General features: G+C 40.9%; 1 protein-coding gene across 1 annotated transcript in view; it reads left to right on the top strand.

Moving 5' to 3' along the window:
* The first annotated feature begins 4,561 nt into the window (after nucleotides 1-4,561).
* LOC133646623 (fibroblast growth factor receptor-like 1) overlaps nucleotides 4,562-18,443 on the top strand; it is a 111,855-nt gene continuing 97,973 nt past the window's right edge. Inside the window, exons 1-2 of the mRNA XM_062042189.1 lie at nucleotides 4,562-4,774; nucleotides 5,380-5,477. Of these exons, the coding sequence (XP_061898173.1) occupies nucleotides 5,414-5,477 (64 nt within the window). The 5' untranslated portion in view covers nucleotides 4,562-4,774; nucleotides 5,380-5,413. The remainder of the gene's footprint in view (nucleotides 4,775-5,379; nucleotides 5,478-18,443) is intronic.

Raw genomic sequence — 18,443 nt, 5'->3', positions numbered from 1 at the left:
AAATAATGTCAATGCAAGGCTCTGACATGCTTTTAAAATGTTATTTTACCAATTGGCTAATAATTAGAGATTACAATGACTTTGGCAAAGTGGGACCATGCAGCCCTCGAAAAACATAAAAAGGTTGGGGCCTCCCCTAATTTCCCATCCATCCATTTGTCTCTTTCAGGTTCGTGAGGGTGCTCGAGACTATCTCAGCTGCACTCGGGCGGAAGGCGGGGTACACCCTGGACAAGTCGCCACCTCATCGCAGGGCCAACACAGATAGACAGACATCATTCACAATCACATTCACACACTAGGGACCATTTAGTTTTGCCAATCAACCTATCCCCAGGTGCATGTCTTTGGAGGTTACTCACTGAAAAACTGATTTTACGCAACGTATTCTGTGACGTTTTCTGCTCATCCCAGATTCTGTTTATTCTCTCAACAGGAGACATACGATAACAATCTGTTTTGCCTTTAAATATATTGGAATTTGTTTCTTTATTTTTCTCAAGCTGCTGCAAATTTTCTAAAGTCTTCTTAACGGATGCCAGCTAATATGGCTGTTGGTTCCTAAGAGTTACATTTGAAAAGCACTTTTTTATTTTCATTTTGCAGTACTGATTTAAACTGAACTCACAGGCCAGAATTATTTCACTCAATTATTAAACCCTACTTTAGAATGTAAACACTAATCCAACCGGCATATTATTATTTTAAATTCCCCATTTTTTTAAATTTTCCTTACATTGTCCAGGTTTTAGTTGATGGGTTCACTTTCTACCATCTAAACGTTATCGCAGTCCGTTCATGTTCACTTTCTCACTTTTATACTTGTCTATTTAGTAAACACTAATTCAGTGTTTTTCAACCACTGTGCCGCGAGATACAGCCTGGTGTGCCGTGGGAGATTATGTAATTTCACCTAATTGGGTTAAAAAATGTTTTGCAAACCAGTAATTATAGTCTGCAAAAAATGTGCCGTTGTTGAGTGTCTGTGCTGTCTAAAGCTCGGCAAAGTAACCGTGTAATACTCTTCCATATCAGTAGGTGGCAGCAGGTAACTAATTGCTTTGTAGATGTCGGGAACTTGGTTTGTCGTGATCACAATATGCGGGAGGCAGCGTGCAGATAAAAAGGTATCTAACGCTTAAACCAAAAATAAACAAAAGGTGAGTGCCCCTAGAAAAAAGGCATTGAAGCTTAGGGATGGCTATGCTGAACGAAACTAAAACTGAACTGGCTGCAAAGTAAACAAAAACAGAATGCTGGATGACAGCAAAGACTTACAGCGCGTGGAGCAAAGACGGCGTCCACAGAGTACATCCGTCCATGACATGACAATCAACAATGTCCCCACAAAGAAGGATAGCGTTCGCACAACTTAAATAGTCTTGATTGCGAAAACAAAGCAGGAGCGGGGAAGACATGAAACTGCTACAGGAAAATCCCAACAAAACAGGAAAAGCCACCAAAATAGGAGCGCAAGACAAGAACTAAAACACGACACACAGGAGAACACCAAAAAAACTCAAAATAAGTCACGTTGTGATGTGACAGTACACCTACTTTGAGACAAGAGCTATAGTGATGCATGGTTGGTTATGGTTTAAATTAATATACAACAATTGAGAGAACGATTTTTTATCGTCAATATCGGCTGCTGAGTTTCATTTTTTTATGTTTTCTGCCGGTGGTGTGCCTCCAGATTTTTTCAATGAAAAAAATGTGCCTTGGCTCAGAAAAGGTTGAAAAACACTGCACTAATTCAACCGGCATATTACAAACCCCGTTTCCATATGAGTTGGGAAATTGTGTTAGATGTAAATATAAACGTAATACGATGATTTGCAAATCATTTTCAACCCATATTCAGTTGAATATGCTACAAAGACAACATATTTGATGTTCGAACTGATAAACATTTTATTTTTTGCAAATAATCATTAACTTTAGAATTTGATGCCAGCAACACGTGACAAAGAAGTTGGGAAAGGTGGCAATAAATACTGATAAAGTTGAGGAATGCTTCTCAAACACTTATTTGGAACATCCCACAGGTGAACAGGCAAATTGGGAACAGGTGGGTGCCATGATTGGGTATAAAAGTAGATTCCATGAAATGCTCAGTCATTCACAAACAAGGATGGGGCGAGGGTCACCACTTTGTCAACAAATGCGTGAGCAAATTGTTGAACAGTTTAAGAAAAACCTTTCTCAACCAGCTATTGCAAGGAATTTAGGGATTTCACCATCTACGGTCCGTAATATCATCAAAGGGTTCAGAGAATCTGGAGAAATCACTGCACGTAAGCAGCTAAGCCCGTGACCTTCGATCCCTCAGGCTGTACTGCATCAACAAGCGACATCAGTGTGTAAAGGATATCACCACATGGGGCGCAGGAACACTTCAGAAACCCACTGTCAGTAACTACAGTTGGTCGCTACATCTGTAAGTGCAAGTTAAAACTCTCCTATGCAAGGCAAAAACTGTTTATCAACAACACCCAGAAACGCCGCCGGCTTCGCTGGGCCTGAGCTCGTCTAAGATGGACTGATACAAAGTGGAAAAGTGTTCTGTGGTCTGACGAGTCCACATTTCAAATTGTTGTTGGAAACTGTGGACGTCGTGTCCTCCGGACCAAAGAGGAAAAGAACCATCCGGGTTGTTAAAGGCGCAAAGTTGAAAAGCCAGCATCTGTGATGGTATGGGGGTGTATTAGTGCCCAAGACATGGGTAACTTACACATCTGTGAAGGCGCCATTAATGCTGAAAGGTACATACAGGTTTTGGAGCAACATATGTTGCCATCCAAGCAACGTTACCATGGACGCCCCTGCTTATTTCAGAAAGACAATGCCAAGCCACGTGTTTCATCAACGTGGCTTCATAGTAAAAGAGTCCGGGTACTAGACTGGCCTGCCTGTAGTCCAGACCTGTCTCCCATTGAAAATGTGTGGCGCATTATGAAGCCTAAAATACCACAACGGAGACCCCCGGACTGTTGAACAACTTAAGCTGTACATCAAGCAAGAATGGGAAAGAATTCCACCCGAGAAGCTTAAAAAATGTGTCTCCTCAGTTCCCAAACGTTTACTGAGTGTTGTTAAAAGGAAAGGCCATGTAACACAGTGGTGAACATGCCCTTTCCCAACTACTTTGGCACATGTTGCAGCCATGAAATTCTAAGTTAATTATTATTTGCAAAAAAAAAAAAAAAGTTTATGAGTTTGAACATCAAATATCTTGTCTTTGTAGTGCATTCAATTGAATATGGGTTGAAAAGGATTTGCAAATCATTGTATTCCGTTTATATTTACATCTAACACAATTTCACAACTCATATGGAAACGGGGTTTGTATAATTATTTTAAAGTTCATTGCCTATAGTTTTTATTTTTATTTTCTACCATTAAAACAATATCACAGTACGTTTATGTTCACTTTCTCGCTATTATCTATTGTCTATTTGTCTAATCTTCATCCACTGACAATCTAAGTATAAAGGGAGCAATTTTTGTGATTTTGAAAAAAACAAAAAAAACCTCATACAGGCTAGGCCAGGGGTAGGGAACCTATGGCTCTAGAGCCAGATGTGGCTCTTTTAAAGGCCGCATCTGGCTCTCAGATAAATCTTAACTGACATTGCTTAACACGATAAGTAATGAATAATTCTGCTGGTAATCACGATGTTAAAAATAACGTTCAAAATATAAAACATTCTCATGCATCCATCCATCCGTTTTCTACCGCACCTGTTCAAGAAATAACAATGTTATTAAAAAGAATAAGAGAATTATTATACTATAAAAATGTTGGTCTTACTTAAAAAATGCACGCATTTAGTTGTCCATACATCCATCCATTTTCTACCGCTTGTCCCTTTCTGGGGTCGCGGGGGGTCTCTGGAGCCTATCTCAGCTGCAGTCGGGCGGTAGGCGGGGTACACCCTGGACAAGTCACCACCTCATCACAGGGCCAACACAGATAGACAGACAACATTCACACTCACATTCACACACTAGGACCAATTTAGTGTTGCCAATCAACCTATCCCCAGGTGCATGTCTTTGGGGGTGGGAGGAAGCCGGAGTACCCAGAGGGGACCCACGCAGTCACGGGGAGAACATGCAAACTCCACACAGAAAGATCCCGAGCGCAGGATCGAACCCCGGACCTTCGTATTGTGAGGCGGATGCACTAACCCCTCTACCACCGTGCTGCCGGCATTTAGTTGTATTCAGTGTTAAAAAAATATGATATGGCTCTCACGGAAATACATTTTGAAATATTTGGCTTTCATGGCTCTCTCAGCCAAAAAGGTTCCCGACCCCTGGTCTAGGCTATGTATTTAAAGACAAACTCTTCAAAATGTGCCTTTTTGTTATATGGTCCCAATGTTCTGCAAATGGCCCCCGGGCTGCACTTTGGTCACCCTTGGTCTACTCTACTGTATCTACTGTGCGAGCCAAAGGGTTAATAACTGCGCGGTCTCTGATTGGTCGCCTCCCTCCGCGCGCACACGCTCAGCGGCGAGCCTGCGCATTGCACGAGTCACTTGTTGGTCTTCGCGCCTGAGAGAACGCTGGACTAATTTTCTTGTTGTTGTTGACACATTTCTGCTTCATTGCGTCGTTTACATCGTGGCTTTTGTGTCAAAAAGAAGGTTTACTGGACGGAAAGGTTTGAAAAAGGGCCAGGAAGTGTCACTTTTGATTCATGGACTCAACACGGACTTCAGCGACTGTCAGGAGGCGAGCTTGACTTCATTCAGTCAACATTCAGGTTTGTCATCAACATTCATTTATTTTTTATTTAAAACGTTGTCTATTTGTAACAGTGTTGATTCTGAGTTGTATAACTAAATCACATCAGGCTACCTCACATCACATCAACATCTCACCACCTTCAGCCACAATTCACCCACATTATAACAACTTTACATTATTGTAGTGATTATTTTTTAAATATAATATGATGTTTTTCCAAAATCATTTAAAATATACTGAGCCTCTCAATGACCCTGGACTACAGTTTGGATTCAACCCAGAGAACAGGTCATAAAGAATGGGATAGAAAATGTACATTAACTGTGTGTCCAGTATAATGATGATGTTTTTGAACATGAATCATTTTGTACTTTTAAAAAAGGACTTTTTTTTTTTTACAAAGGCTTACAGCTAATTTGAATCTGTGTATCGTGTGATGTTTTATCAAATGTTTCTCTTTTATTTTTGTATGTCTTTTAATATGTAGCAGTTTGACATTCAATGTCAAATAAAAAGTGCCTTATAAATAAAAGTTAATTTTGTAGGGTACTTTTGAAGACGTTTACACTCCCCGTAATATTTTCCGTTTGCAGTTTCATATTGCGTCCATTTGTCTTTCAGATTCAGCAAGCCTAAAGTTGTATTTGGAACCGCTATGGGAGTCCTCAGCATTGTGTTGTTCATCTTGGAGGCTGTGGTGCTGCTGGAGTGTGCACGAGGTGAGACTTTCATGGGGAACTTTCTTTTCTTTATTGTGATGGTTGAACTTCACATTCATGGCTCATTAGAACTCGAGCTCCAGTGGAGAAAGTAGTCTCAGTTAATGTTTTCACACAGAGAAGTAAGAGACGGAAAAGTGAGTTTAAAAAAAACTAAAAGCAGCCCAAAATCAACACGGGGATGCGGAATGAGAGAAGGGCGAGCCTAATGTGTGTGTGTGTGGGTGGGGGGGTGCGCACATTCTCCAGAGCTAAACCAAACAAACATCATCCATCAGCTTCCCAGGGTGTAAGAACACAAGTCTGTGTAAGGAGTCCAGCTCTCCTGCAGCTTGCTGGCCGCAAACGGTCTCACATCAAGCCAGTGTGTGTGAGTGTGTGTGCGCGTGCTTGACCAGGATATGACCACAATTCGGTTTTCTGTGCCAAGGTCAATGTATCGCTTGATGTACACAACATGCTTGTAACAAGTTTCTTAATAATTAAATGCCACGAGTCAAAGGTCAATGCAAAACTTAGATAAATAGATCCCTTATATAGCAAAATTGCCTTTTAATGTTATTCCGGTTCCGGTGACCATAGATGAGGTGCTGGCTGTCCAGAGTTGGGACCCGGGGTGGACCGCACGCCTGTGCATCGGTTGGGGACGTCTCTGCGCTACTGACCTGTCTCCGCTCGGGATGGTCTCCTGCTGGCCCCACTATGGACTAGACTCTCACTGTTATGTGGATCCACTAGGGACTGTACTTAGAGGGGGGGTTACCCACATATGCGGTCCTCTCCAAGGTTTCTCATAGTCATTCACATCGACGTCCCTTGTTTGGGCTCTGTGCCGAGGATGCCGTTGTGGCTTGTGCAGCCCTTTGAGACTTTTGTGATTTAGGACTATATAAATAAACATTGATTGATTGATTGATTGATTGAATGATGTCATAAATTTCTTGATCCGATATTGATATCGGATGTCGGTCCAATATCAGCAAAAAAGTATCCTATGACATCGGCTTGCTTTTAAAATCTCAAATCTAAACAGTCCTGCAGTGTGTAAATTTGTGCAAAGCTGGACAGCAAGGTAACATACTGTAAATGTCCTCCAATAATCACACAAGTTGGATTTTTTCTTGTATTTTAGGGAAGTCATTTACAAAAGGTAAACATGGTAGGATATTGGCTACTAAGAGCTAGCGGCCACACTATATCTAAGCACACAATATCACACAAGATTGACATATATAATAAGTGTCCTTAATTAAACAATATTGCTATCTGAAATAGCAAATTTGTCAATATAAACAAGTATCAAATAATTGTAGTGGGATATTACTTACACATACAAAGTCTCCAAGGCAGAAGCATATTAGAAAGTATCCAGTAACAAACGTGTCCGCATCATTAATTTTTCATTTCAATTTTTTTTTAAGGAACTATTGTGACCACTAGGCGTCGCCAAAAACAAATTAATTCTCCACTTCAAAAGGATAAATCTGTCAGTCTTATACGGTTAATGTTTTTCATACTTACCATTGTTATTTGAGTAATTTCACTTGATCAAGCCATTTCTAACATTCCACACTACAAAATAAAAGTATGTACTGACTCGTGCTGATATCGTATTGGACTAATATCGGTATTCGCCAATGCTCAAGTTTCCAATATCAATATCGTATCAGAAGCAAAAAAGTTGTATCGCGACACCCGTAGTTATAACTGTAATACAGTTCATGAACCCAAAAAGTGAACAAAGTCTATCATCTTCGTCACTTATTTGCTCCACTTTTTAGAGAAAAGGCGCTCAAACAGTAACTTTTGAAATTTAGTTTTTTCTATAACGCCACAACAAAAAAACCCTCCTCCTTTCTAATGCACATGATACATCGCCACCCACCTGCTCTTAACATGAACGTACCCCATGTTAAGTTAAGTTAAAGTACCAATGATTGTCACACACACACTACGTGTGGTGAAATTTGTCCTGTGCATTTGACCCATCCCCTTGTTCACCCCCTGGGAGGTGAGGGGAGCAGTGGGCAGCAGCGGTGCCGCGCCCAGAAATCATTTTTGGTGATTTAACCACCAATTCCAACCCTTGATGCTGAGTGCCAAGCAGGGAGGTAATGGGTCCCATTTTTAGTCTTTGGTATGACTCGGCCGGGGTTTGAACTCACAACCTACCGCTCTCAGGGCGGACACTCTACCCATTAGGCCACTGAGTAGGTATACGCCAACCACTTTATGGAGGACAGCTTTTTAACAAAGCCAGTTTCCTACACATCTTAAAACAATTGCTGTACCTCTGCCAACTCTCCATCAGTCAGCTGCAGGCGTGAAAGCTCTACATTTTATCATTTAGTTTTTTCTTCAGCGGTTAGGCTAATCTAGCATTGCTGTTAAAAGGTGACTGTGATATTATATGCTAGTGCTGTTAATTTGTGTGTCCCTTTCCCCCACTCCTTAATGTTACCTTTTTGTGTGTGATATCTGGCCTCTATTATCTTGACCAAGTGCAGTTACAGACTTACAGTGTACAGTAGTACTATGGTTTCCTTATTACGTCTCGGTTATTGTACGGTCAAACATTGCTTGTAACAAACGTCAGTTAGCCTGTGCTTCATTCAACAAAATCAAGTCCCCAAACAAAGAATCAAACATGTTGCCTTCGGTGACTCCGTTTCTGTTTTGTTTATTCTGACTGCAAAATAACAAACAATGGGGTCAAAAAAAGTACACATTGACAACACTTTGAGAAAGAAGGTGAGAAAAACTATTGAATTCAAGAAAGAAATCAAAGCACAGTCTGAAGGTGGCATCCTCCACTTCTCGCTGCTCCCGCCATGCTCATGCCGTCATGTTAAAAGTTATTTGTATTCATATAATTGCTCATTAATATGTATTTCACATTGTTTTCTGCATGGATATGTATGTTAATATTTTTGGGTGTCTAGGACCAATTTATTTGATTTGATTTGTTTTTGATTGGAAAAATGTATTCTGTTTTCTATCAATTGGGTCTTTGATTTCGACCTTTTGGAACAGATTACTGACAAAAACTGAGGTACCACTGTATATGTAAAAGGCTAATAAAATGCATACAATAGCGTTTCCTGTCTTGAGACAAGCGTGGACTAAACAGTAGGGATGTTCCGATCGTCTTGAATGAGATCGGCTGATATCAATACCAATACCGATCGCACATATTAACTGTAATTTTTTTATTTTAATAATTTCAACACAATATTACTTGTTTATTTGCCGTAATGGAGGTGATTATTATTGGCTTAGAGAAGCGGCTCCACACTGTATTTGGAGACACATAATTAGCTGCTAGCCACTTGTAAACCTGGAGACTAAATAAATATCAGCCAAAGGGGATCGGCATTTGTGATCGGTATTAAAAGTTATTATTTTGACGAAAATGGCCTAATACTGATCGGTAGCTGATCGACCAGCACATCCCTACTTCGCAGCTAATTAACAAAAAACTGCTAAATTCCAGCACCAAGGCTAGATTTGAGGCAACACACTTCCAATAAACACATTGTGGACCTCCAAGAGGAAAACTGTTTAAAAACATATAACATGGGAGCTCTAAAGTAAGACATATCAGCCATTCCTGACATGTCCAGTATGTACAGTACCTGCATGTGGCGTCAGGGATGTAGGAAAGGGGGCAAGGCGAGCGGGGGCGCGTTGGTTTTGGGGGGGGAGATTAAATCTGTTGGTGTTCAGACAATGCCTCATTCACAGCGTGGCGGCCATGCTTTCACGGCACGACTACACCAAGAGTAAACAAGTCGTGAAAGCTAAATAAGATTAGAGAGGCAATTTTGTGTGTTTACAGATGAACAGATGGGATTCCAAGCGGCCTCCACCGGATGAATCTTTACTTTGGTCCTGTGTCAGACAAAAGGAAGAGCATAAAAAGAAAACCTGTTTTTCATAATTTCCCTGTCAAACTTGGTCTTGCAGATGCGTTGACAGACATGTATTTGGCAGACACCCCTGGATGATGTAGAATGATCATCTGCAAGCAGAGCAGATACAAGTTCCTGCGGCTGTGATACAGTGAGCAGCGCGTTACAGTCCAACTACAACAGCTTAGCTCTGACATCATTTGAAATACAGCCTGCAGGCTCAGACTCAAACCCGCTTTTTGCAGTGAGGCGTCGCGCACTGAGGCTTTAAAATGGCCCCTGTTAAATTTAACAATGCTTGATGACATTTGTGACAAATGTAAATTCAATTATGTAGGCCAGAGTCCCTCCTCTTCACAGACCTCCTCCTCGTCCTTTGACTTGTGTGTGGAAACTGTAAAACAACATTGGACTTGTCGCTTTCCTGCTGTTTGCAAAACAATGCAGCCCAAGAGGACGCTGTAAGTTTCAGCAAAGCATTTTAAGCCTGTTGCTGTCAATCATCAGGCGACATCTGATCCCACACACCCCCTGTCCTTGTGGCACACAAGCATATGGACACCCCCCGCCCCCAACACCCCCACCTCCTTTCTACTATGGAAATACTTAAAAAAAAACAAAGCATTGCTCCACCATAGGAACCCTTGCACTTCCTCCTGTCTAATGCTTGCGCCACACCAGCACCCCTCCCCAGGAGGAGGTGCCCAGTGATGTGTCCCAGCACAGTCTCTAATGTGGTGAAAGGCCCGGGACCACTGCAGCTTGACATGTACTACCAGGGACTATTTCCCGTACCTTGTCACCAGGGTTCTAAGCAAGCCAAGCAATTATCCAAGAAGAATTCCGTCGATTGTTTGGCATAGAATTTGGATTCATGGTATGTTGAAGAAGTTGATGCATTATTTAAATGCAACCAGCAGAGGTGCTGTTGATTCAGTCCCAGGTAAATGAGTATTTCTTAAATCAATTAATTTATTGATTAATCCCTAGATTTAATTTCTGTTTTTTAGTTTGGTGGTACAACAAATTTTTCGAATGAATATCACAAAAATACAACAATTTTCTTGTATGTAGAAACTTTAAATTTATGTTGTTTGGTCGGTGATACAAAATGAAATTATTTACAGACCCGTTTTACTTCATCCGGCATCCTGGAGAATCGCCATTGATGCCTTTTAAGGGCTCATGCATTAGTGAGGTACTGAGAAAATTTCTAATTTTCAGTTTACAGAACACTTTAAAAGGCTCATTTTCTATCTAAGGTACCATCTCAGGGTGTTCTGATCCAGGTTTTATCCTGCCAATTCAGATACTGCTCATCCATGAGTGAGATCAGCGAATATGATCACGTGTTAACTGTAAATTTAAATATTTATTTATGGTGAAAGATATTGACTATTTGATCTATAAAGAAACCATAAACTCACTCTACTTTTTGGAAAATGAACTAGTAGTAATACTGATACTGTGGTCATGTCCTGTTTTGTGTATATTCTTATTCTTAGTTTAGTGTTCTGTTCAGTTTTCAGTGCTTCTTTCCTCCTTTTGTTTACCTTTCTTGTTGCTAGGTGCACTGAGTGGACTCACCGGCCTCTGGTTGTTGATTAGGACACACCTGCTGCCAATCACAGTCATGCCCCTTTTTTATACCCCTCTTGCTACTCTGTAGTCGTGGGATCAATGTTCGCCTTTGGTGACGGTTTGTGTTCTTATTTGCTTTATGCGACAACTTTATGTTCTAGACTTGTTTAGTTTTTGTTTTTTAATGCATTCTAAATATTAAATAAATGCGATCAAATGTCTGCTTACAATGGAGCCTATGGCAGCCTCTCTATTCTGCCTATAAAGCCCTTAAAAAAACATCCAAACACCTCCATTAGGGTTTTATATATAAGATGTAATTGTATATGTAATGTAGTAACGAGCACATTTATAATAACATTTAATATTTAAGTTTTTTGGTCATTTTAAGCATATGCAGTGTATTAATTTCATAAACGCATCACAACGTTCTTTTTTTTTTTAAAGCATCACTGATTACTGCCCACTGCAGACATCATGAAAGCCAACAAACATATTAAAACATCACTTAGTGTACAATGTCTGCTGTCATTAGGATGCCAACTGCTAGGATGTTTATATATTCCTGTTTAGATGGAGAATGACTCATAATCCTTAAGAACAAAAAGGGGGTGAATCCAAGCGTCTCTTCGTGTTGTTCTCGCCATTTCCGGGTCCTAATTAACTTACTTGTCGGAATACATCCTCAGCCTTCTTCTATCCAGTTGAAATACATGATTTTTGATCTAGAATAAATTTACAGGGATCAAGGAAGAAAGGAAACACCTCACCAGTGGATCATGTCGAAATTGCACACAATTTGTGATCAAGGCGCCACTATAACTAGTTTGTCTGCATTAGCGCTTGTAATAACAATATCACTAATAAATACTTGGTTAATATTGAAGTCACGAAATGTAAATGGAGTGTTGTTGTTTTTTTGGGGGGAAGTTTATTTATTGGGTTTTGTGGGCGAAATAGAGGACCTCCTATTGGCTCCGTTGTAAGCAAACTATTATTCAGGTTCATTTACAAGTTAGAATTCATTAAAAAAAAATCGATCCGTCGTCATGTTTTTCATAATGATTGTGAACGATAGGCAAAATTCCCCAAAAAGTGCAGTTTCCTTTGAAGGTCACAACATGTAAATTGAGTATTGTTTGCGTTTTTTCTTGAGGTTTTTATGGGCGCAATAGATGACCATCAATCTGTTGACTCAATTGTTGGCTGTTTATTTACAATTTCGAAAGCATAAAAAAAGCCAAGCATATCTGTTCTTGCCTTACTTAAGGATTTTGAATAATAAACAGCACATCTCTTTCCAATTTTTGCGTATTTCCTGTATGACTGATCTGATGATATGGTCAGAGTGCAGATGCGTTCCTCCAGCGACGTCCCCGAATCTACGGAAATTGCCAAAAACGTTCGGAGCAGAATATTCAAAATGGCTATGTGATTTTGTGGCATTTGTGATGCTTAGACAGTATTTTCACATGCTTTGCGGATTGTAAATACAATGGGATATGGTTTAATGCAGTGGTCCCCAACCTTTTTGTAACTGCGGACCGGTCAACGCTTGAAAATTTGTCCCACGGACCGGGAAAGGGGGTTTATTTATTTATTATTTTTAATTTTTATTTTTTAGGTTTTTTTGTTATGATTCGCTGCCCGGATCATATTCTGTTTACGTTTTCAAGTCACCTGTGTTTTCAGCACCTCTTGAGTTTGTTTGTTTCAGTTGCCATGGCGGCAGATAGCACTCAGCTGCCTCTGGTTAGTGTTCGAGACGCTCACCTGTTGTCCGGGCGCTAATCAGAGGGCTATTTAGTCTTTGCCATGGCCTCACTCGGTCTGGCTTCCTAATTTGCCTTATGCAACAGTTGACGACGTTTGATTCCTGCTCTATACCTGCTAGCTTCCACGCTAGGCTATTTTGCTTGCTAGCTCCCACGCTAGCCCATTTAGTTTTTGCCTTAAGTGCTATGAGCACGTTTTTCTTTGTTCTGTCTGATGTATTCCTTAAATAAATCATTTCCTACCTGCACGCTGTGTCCGAAGCCCATCTGCATTCCTGGGAGAACAGCATCACGATGCGACCCGGTCGTCACATTTTTGTCATACAAAAATACAATCATGTGTGCTTACGGACTGTATCCCTGTAGACTGTATTGATCTATATTGATGTATAATGTAGGAACCAGAAATATTAATAACAAAAAGAAACAACCCTTTTGTGTGAATGAGTGTAAATGGGGGAAGGAGGTTTTTTGTGTTGGTGCACTAATTGTAAGTGTATCTTGTGTTTTATATGTTGATTTAATAAAAAAAAATAAAAATAAAAAACTTTTTTTTTGTTTGTTTGTTTTTTAATTTCTAGTGCGGCCCGGTACCAATCGATCCACGGACCGGTACCGGGCCACGGACCGGTGGTTGGGGACCACTGGTTTAATGGATACAGTGAAACACAGTTAGGCATATAAAGTCAACTTATTTTTTCTATTATACTGGTTCTTTAAAGCTTACATTGAAACAGAACTTCATTCAGATGTGATTCTCTCATCTCACTAAAACAATATTTGAAAGTTATTTGATCATTATTTTTTAGCTTTGATTTAGTTAAAGGTCACCTATTATTCAAAATTAACTTTTTTTAACGTATTAGTACCTGTTTTTGTGTATGGAATCCGCATAAGTCCAGAAAATTTTAATTTAAACCATAAAGGAATGGCGGAGATATTTATAAAACAATTTTGCTTTCTTTCATACTTCCTCCAATTGAGCCGTAGAAATTTGCCCTATTTGTGACATTTTTCCCAAATGTGACGTCAGCGGATATTTCCATATATGGTAGAGATTTACCTGAAGAGCTTTGCGCACGTCTGCCATTGTAGTCCGGCGGTGTAGTCAATAAGCTCCTTCTTTTTCTCTGTCTACTTGTTGTGGGGCAGATTGGCTAGTACATGTTGTTGCCATTTCTAACACAAAGTAGCGAATAGTTCGAAATTATAGACTCGATATGGACGCGCTAAACATGACATAATGGCTGACGGGGCGAAGACGCTATCGAAATAGAGGCGCATAAGTAAGGCCGCCCTCAAAACGGTGCATCCTGAAGAGACAGTCAGTAAGATGTCTGTAAAACATAATCATGAAAAATGTTGACCAAAAAAACACTATTACTTGTTATGTAGACCACAAGGAAGTGTTTTAAATGTAGAAAATAGAAGTCATAATTTGACCACTTTAAAGGCCCATCCCTCAGTTGGATGCCACAGTATTATTCCCCACAGTCTCCACTTGGCTACGGTCTGGTTTGCTGCTGTCCTTGTCTCCTTTAGGATACAGTTCAATACATAATGTTGTTTTCTACGTTCTGTTCCGACTAATGTATTGTATGGGACAAAGTTTTCGACTACAAGTCCAAACTGTAGCCTCGCAGTGGAACATTTTCCGGTCTCCACATTACTGCAGCAGTCAGTTTTTCGTCTTGAATAAAGGCTGCTTGTTAGTATGACTACATGTAGATCTAGTGTGTTGAGGTTTTACAAATTTCTGCAACAATAAGGCCATAATATTTGGATAACTTACCGCCCCATGCAGAGCCGAGTCGAGACACTACTGTACATTAGACATGGGATCAACGCTTAAAACTGTTTGCCTTTCTGTGTTCTCTGCAGAAATGCACCCTAAGTGAAATCCAGGTGTCCCTGGCAAACAATATGTATTGTTTCCTTGCTTTTCAATGAGCAACAAAAAAATTCTGCATCACATACAACTGTGTGTGTGTGTGCGTGCGTGTGTGTGTGTGTGTGTGTGTGTGTGTGTGTGTGTGTGTGTGTGTGTGTGTGTGTGTGTGTGTGTGTGTGTGTGTGTGTGTGTGTGTGTGTGTGTGTGTGTGTGTGTGTGTGTGTGCGTGTGTGCGCGCGCGCGCGTGTGCTTGTGTGTGCGTGTGTGTCCACTCCACACATAGGTTTGCTCTACCTTATGGAGCCATCTGGACAAACTTAGCACACACTCTGCAACTCTGTCGGAAAATATACATCTTACAGCACTGTTACCTCACGCTCTCATAACAAGGAGGTATTGTGATGCATGATGTGCCAATGGCTGTTAAAATCACAAGGCCATTTGGCAGCGTCTGCTGAGTTTTCCATTTCCTTTACGCATAATGAAGCAAGATTCAAATGTAACTCAATGCCCTACAGTCCTTTCGGAATATCTCCTGAGTAGCAAGGGCCAAGGTAGTTAGTTTTGAGAGGAGCGGGGGGTGGGAGGGTTGAAAGAATAGCTTGCCTTGTTCATAATGCTAAATATTCCATTTAGGGGTTCAAGAAAAAAAAAAAGACTTATTTTCTGGTTGAGCTGCATGAGCAGGACTGATACATCATCGCACAAAGCAGATAGTCAGCACTGCCTGTGTCCCTCTTTGCATTTCCTTCCCTTTATTACCGTTGTAAAGCTGGAGGAAGTAAGTTAATTTAATGTGCTGTTGTTAAAACAAGACATGGACTGACCTTTACCAGTCACCCCTCCTCAAGCTTTCTTCGCTCAGCTGAACCTTTATTTACAGAGTGGCAGTGTCTTTGCGACAAACAATTGGTGGATTATGATGTGACGGTGCCCCAGGTTGGACAGGGCAGTGCTAATTAATTTTAAGCACTCGAGTCATACTAGACTAGCCCGACCGCAGCTAAGCCAAGATGCTGCCGTTTAAGGTGTGCGTGAGAAGAACTAACAACACAGGACAGGTTCTGTTTATATTCCTGAGTGTGTTATTAAGCAAATTACCCCACAAAAAAGTTTTGATGATGAGACAATTTTTGAGAACCCAGCTTGACATCTCCCCAAGTGGGAGTAATATGCTTGTTTTCTCCCCAATCCCTACCTCTTCTGTTCTTGCCATGAAAACAATCCATGTTCCCCGTCTATCAGCGCACACCGCTGACCCGGCAGTTGGCAGGGGAGGAATGTGTCAGACTTCACCCCTCGCAGGGAAAGAAAGGAAAGGGCTGTAGCTGTGATAAGTAGTCATAATGGAGGTCACTTGGTGTTTACTTAAGAGGGGTCATATAATCCCTATTAGCAACACTCCCTCAATGACTGACTTAAATGACTACTCCAATTAGCATTCATGTGCAGTTTCAACAAGGCATTGACCATTTTGTGTGTTTATCTCTGTCAGCTGTATGCTAATGCTTTCACATTTTTATCCTGGGAATGAGGAGTCAGCGTCTATAGCTCATTAGTTTGTTTGGGCTCAGGATGTTTTCAGACCACACACACTCATCCTGATGGCTCAATGGATTTGAACGGAGTAAAATGCTCCAGTTAATCTAACAATAAACGTGTCAGACAGTCACCATTCAGATGCTAACCATGTTTTTTGCGCTCTCCTTGTCCGACTTTTGTGTTCTACTAGACGTATACAAGTATATGAAGCAGCCATTTGTGCTGTTTGGGATCAGATGACACCAGACGTCAGGCTGCGTATTACACTCATGTCTGGCGAGAGAGTGGACTGAAGGGCTGGAAGGAAGCATGTACGTGGTGCTTGGATGAGCCCATGCAGGGGACCTTACAATTACAATACTAGAGGTGGTATTCTTGGGGCACCTCAAGGTCTGATTACGAATACGATTCAGGGGCTACAATAAGATTATAAATCAATTATTTATACATCTACAATTATTATATTGTATATTATTGCTATAATATTGTATATTATTATTATATATTCTAAAAAATATATATTTTATTATTGATGATTAGGGCTGTCAAACGATTAAAGTATTTAATCGCGATTAATCGCAGATATATATAATTTTTCATCATTAGTAAGTGTACCATAGACAGATCAATTTCAAGTATTTCAAACCATAACTGGACAATTTGTTAGATTGAATGGTATCTTTAATAAACATTCTGCTTTTTTAAAAGGCTGCACACAAAATGGACATAAACACGCTTTGCATGACAAAAAGCGTGTTTAAAAATTAATAAATTACCTCCAGGGCATTGGTGTATCCCTAACAGGATTTGTATTCCTGCTGAGGGAGCACTTGAACTCAGAGGAGAAGAGCTACACTTCCGTGTTTACACAACAGTTTTGTGCAATAATAACACAAAATGTGGATTCTTACAATCATGGTTTGATTGTCAAAGATGTTTGGTAATGTAATCTGAGATGATTCTACCTGAATAAATGCTTATGATATTCTGTACATTACGTGTTGTACAAGTAAATGGTATTCATGTCGCTGCATGACAGTGTCTTATCATTCTCTTTTATTAATAAAATGTAATATTCAGCCTGCTAAACATTCTGTAATTGAGGGCTACCAAACAAGACATGTTATTAAAGAATATACGCAATATTTCAGCCGGCCAGAAAATGTCTAGTCCATATTCCGTAACTGACATGCGAGCATTTACTTAGGTAGATCTACATAATTACAAGGCTCCTCCTTTGGCTACTGACGTGTACAGTAATAAGTTGTTTTCATTTTTTGAATTAGGGCGCATAGTATAGTTCTAGGGATAAAATACCCCCTGAGTCAGCGAGAGCGGGGGCGGAAAATGGCTCATCGGCAGAACACCCGGTAACGAACACAGGAACGGAACAGACTACGAGTTTGATGATCAGCATACCTGAGGCTCCAACAGCCACAGCAGGACACAAGCTTCAGAGCTGCGTATGTGGTTGGACAAAGGTTACTTCCACCCAAGGCCTGAAAATACACCAAGGCAAGAAAGGGTGCCTAAAGAAGGGTCAACAGGGAACTCGCATCGACAGCTACTTTCTGAGAAGCAGGTCGAGTCAGTCGACTGAAGTTCAGCAGCAGGACAAACCCCACAGTCTGCAGGACATCAACACCCCTGTCCCTGAGGAGGCAGAACTAGGCAAGGGAGAACAACCTGAACCCAACCCACTACGACCTGCAAAGGAAAAGAAGATCCGGGGGCGAAGGCCATTTGTCAAGTGGCCAAAATCCTGCGACGGGACACTGTGGAAGGAGGTCAACACTGATATCTGCAACATCATAGAAGGGATCAGAGGCACCGCCATGAAGAAGTTGGAGAGAATGGGGGATCTAATCTATGCCTATGGAGTGGAACGGTTTGGAGTGGTCGAAGGAAAACGATCTGCTCCATCAATCCCCACTAAGTCCAGAAGACAGACAGAAATAGACCGTCTAGTCAAGGAGAGGAGACAGCTGAAGAAGCAATGGAGGAAGGCCACAGAGGAGGAGAAGGAGGGCATAAACCTGCTGCAGGGAGAGATCCAGAGTAGACTTGCAACACTGAGGAGAGCGGAAAACCTTCTGAGGAAGCGCAGAAGGAAGGAGCAAACAAGAACACGCTTCTACAAAGACCCCTTCAAATTTGTGAAGAGTCTGTTCACAAAGGAGAAGTCTGGAAGTCTCTCAGTGTCAAAGGCCAACCTGGAAGAACATCTGCAAAAATCCAGCACAGACGACCGACACCATGAAGAGGG

Source organism: Entelurus aequoreus, linkage group LG03 (genome assembly GCF_033978785.1).
Source record: "Entelurus aequoreus isolate RoL-2023_Sb linkage group LG03, RoL_Eaeq_v1.1, whole genome shotgun sequence".
Classification (NCBI taxonomy): domain Eukaryota; kingdom Metazoa; phylum Chordata; class Actinopteri; order Syngnathiformes; family Syngnathidae; genus Entelurus; species Entelurus aequoreus.
The sequence above is the reverse complement of the archived record's forward strand: the minus strand, read 5'-3'. Positions and strand labels throughout refer to the sequence as shown.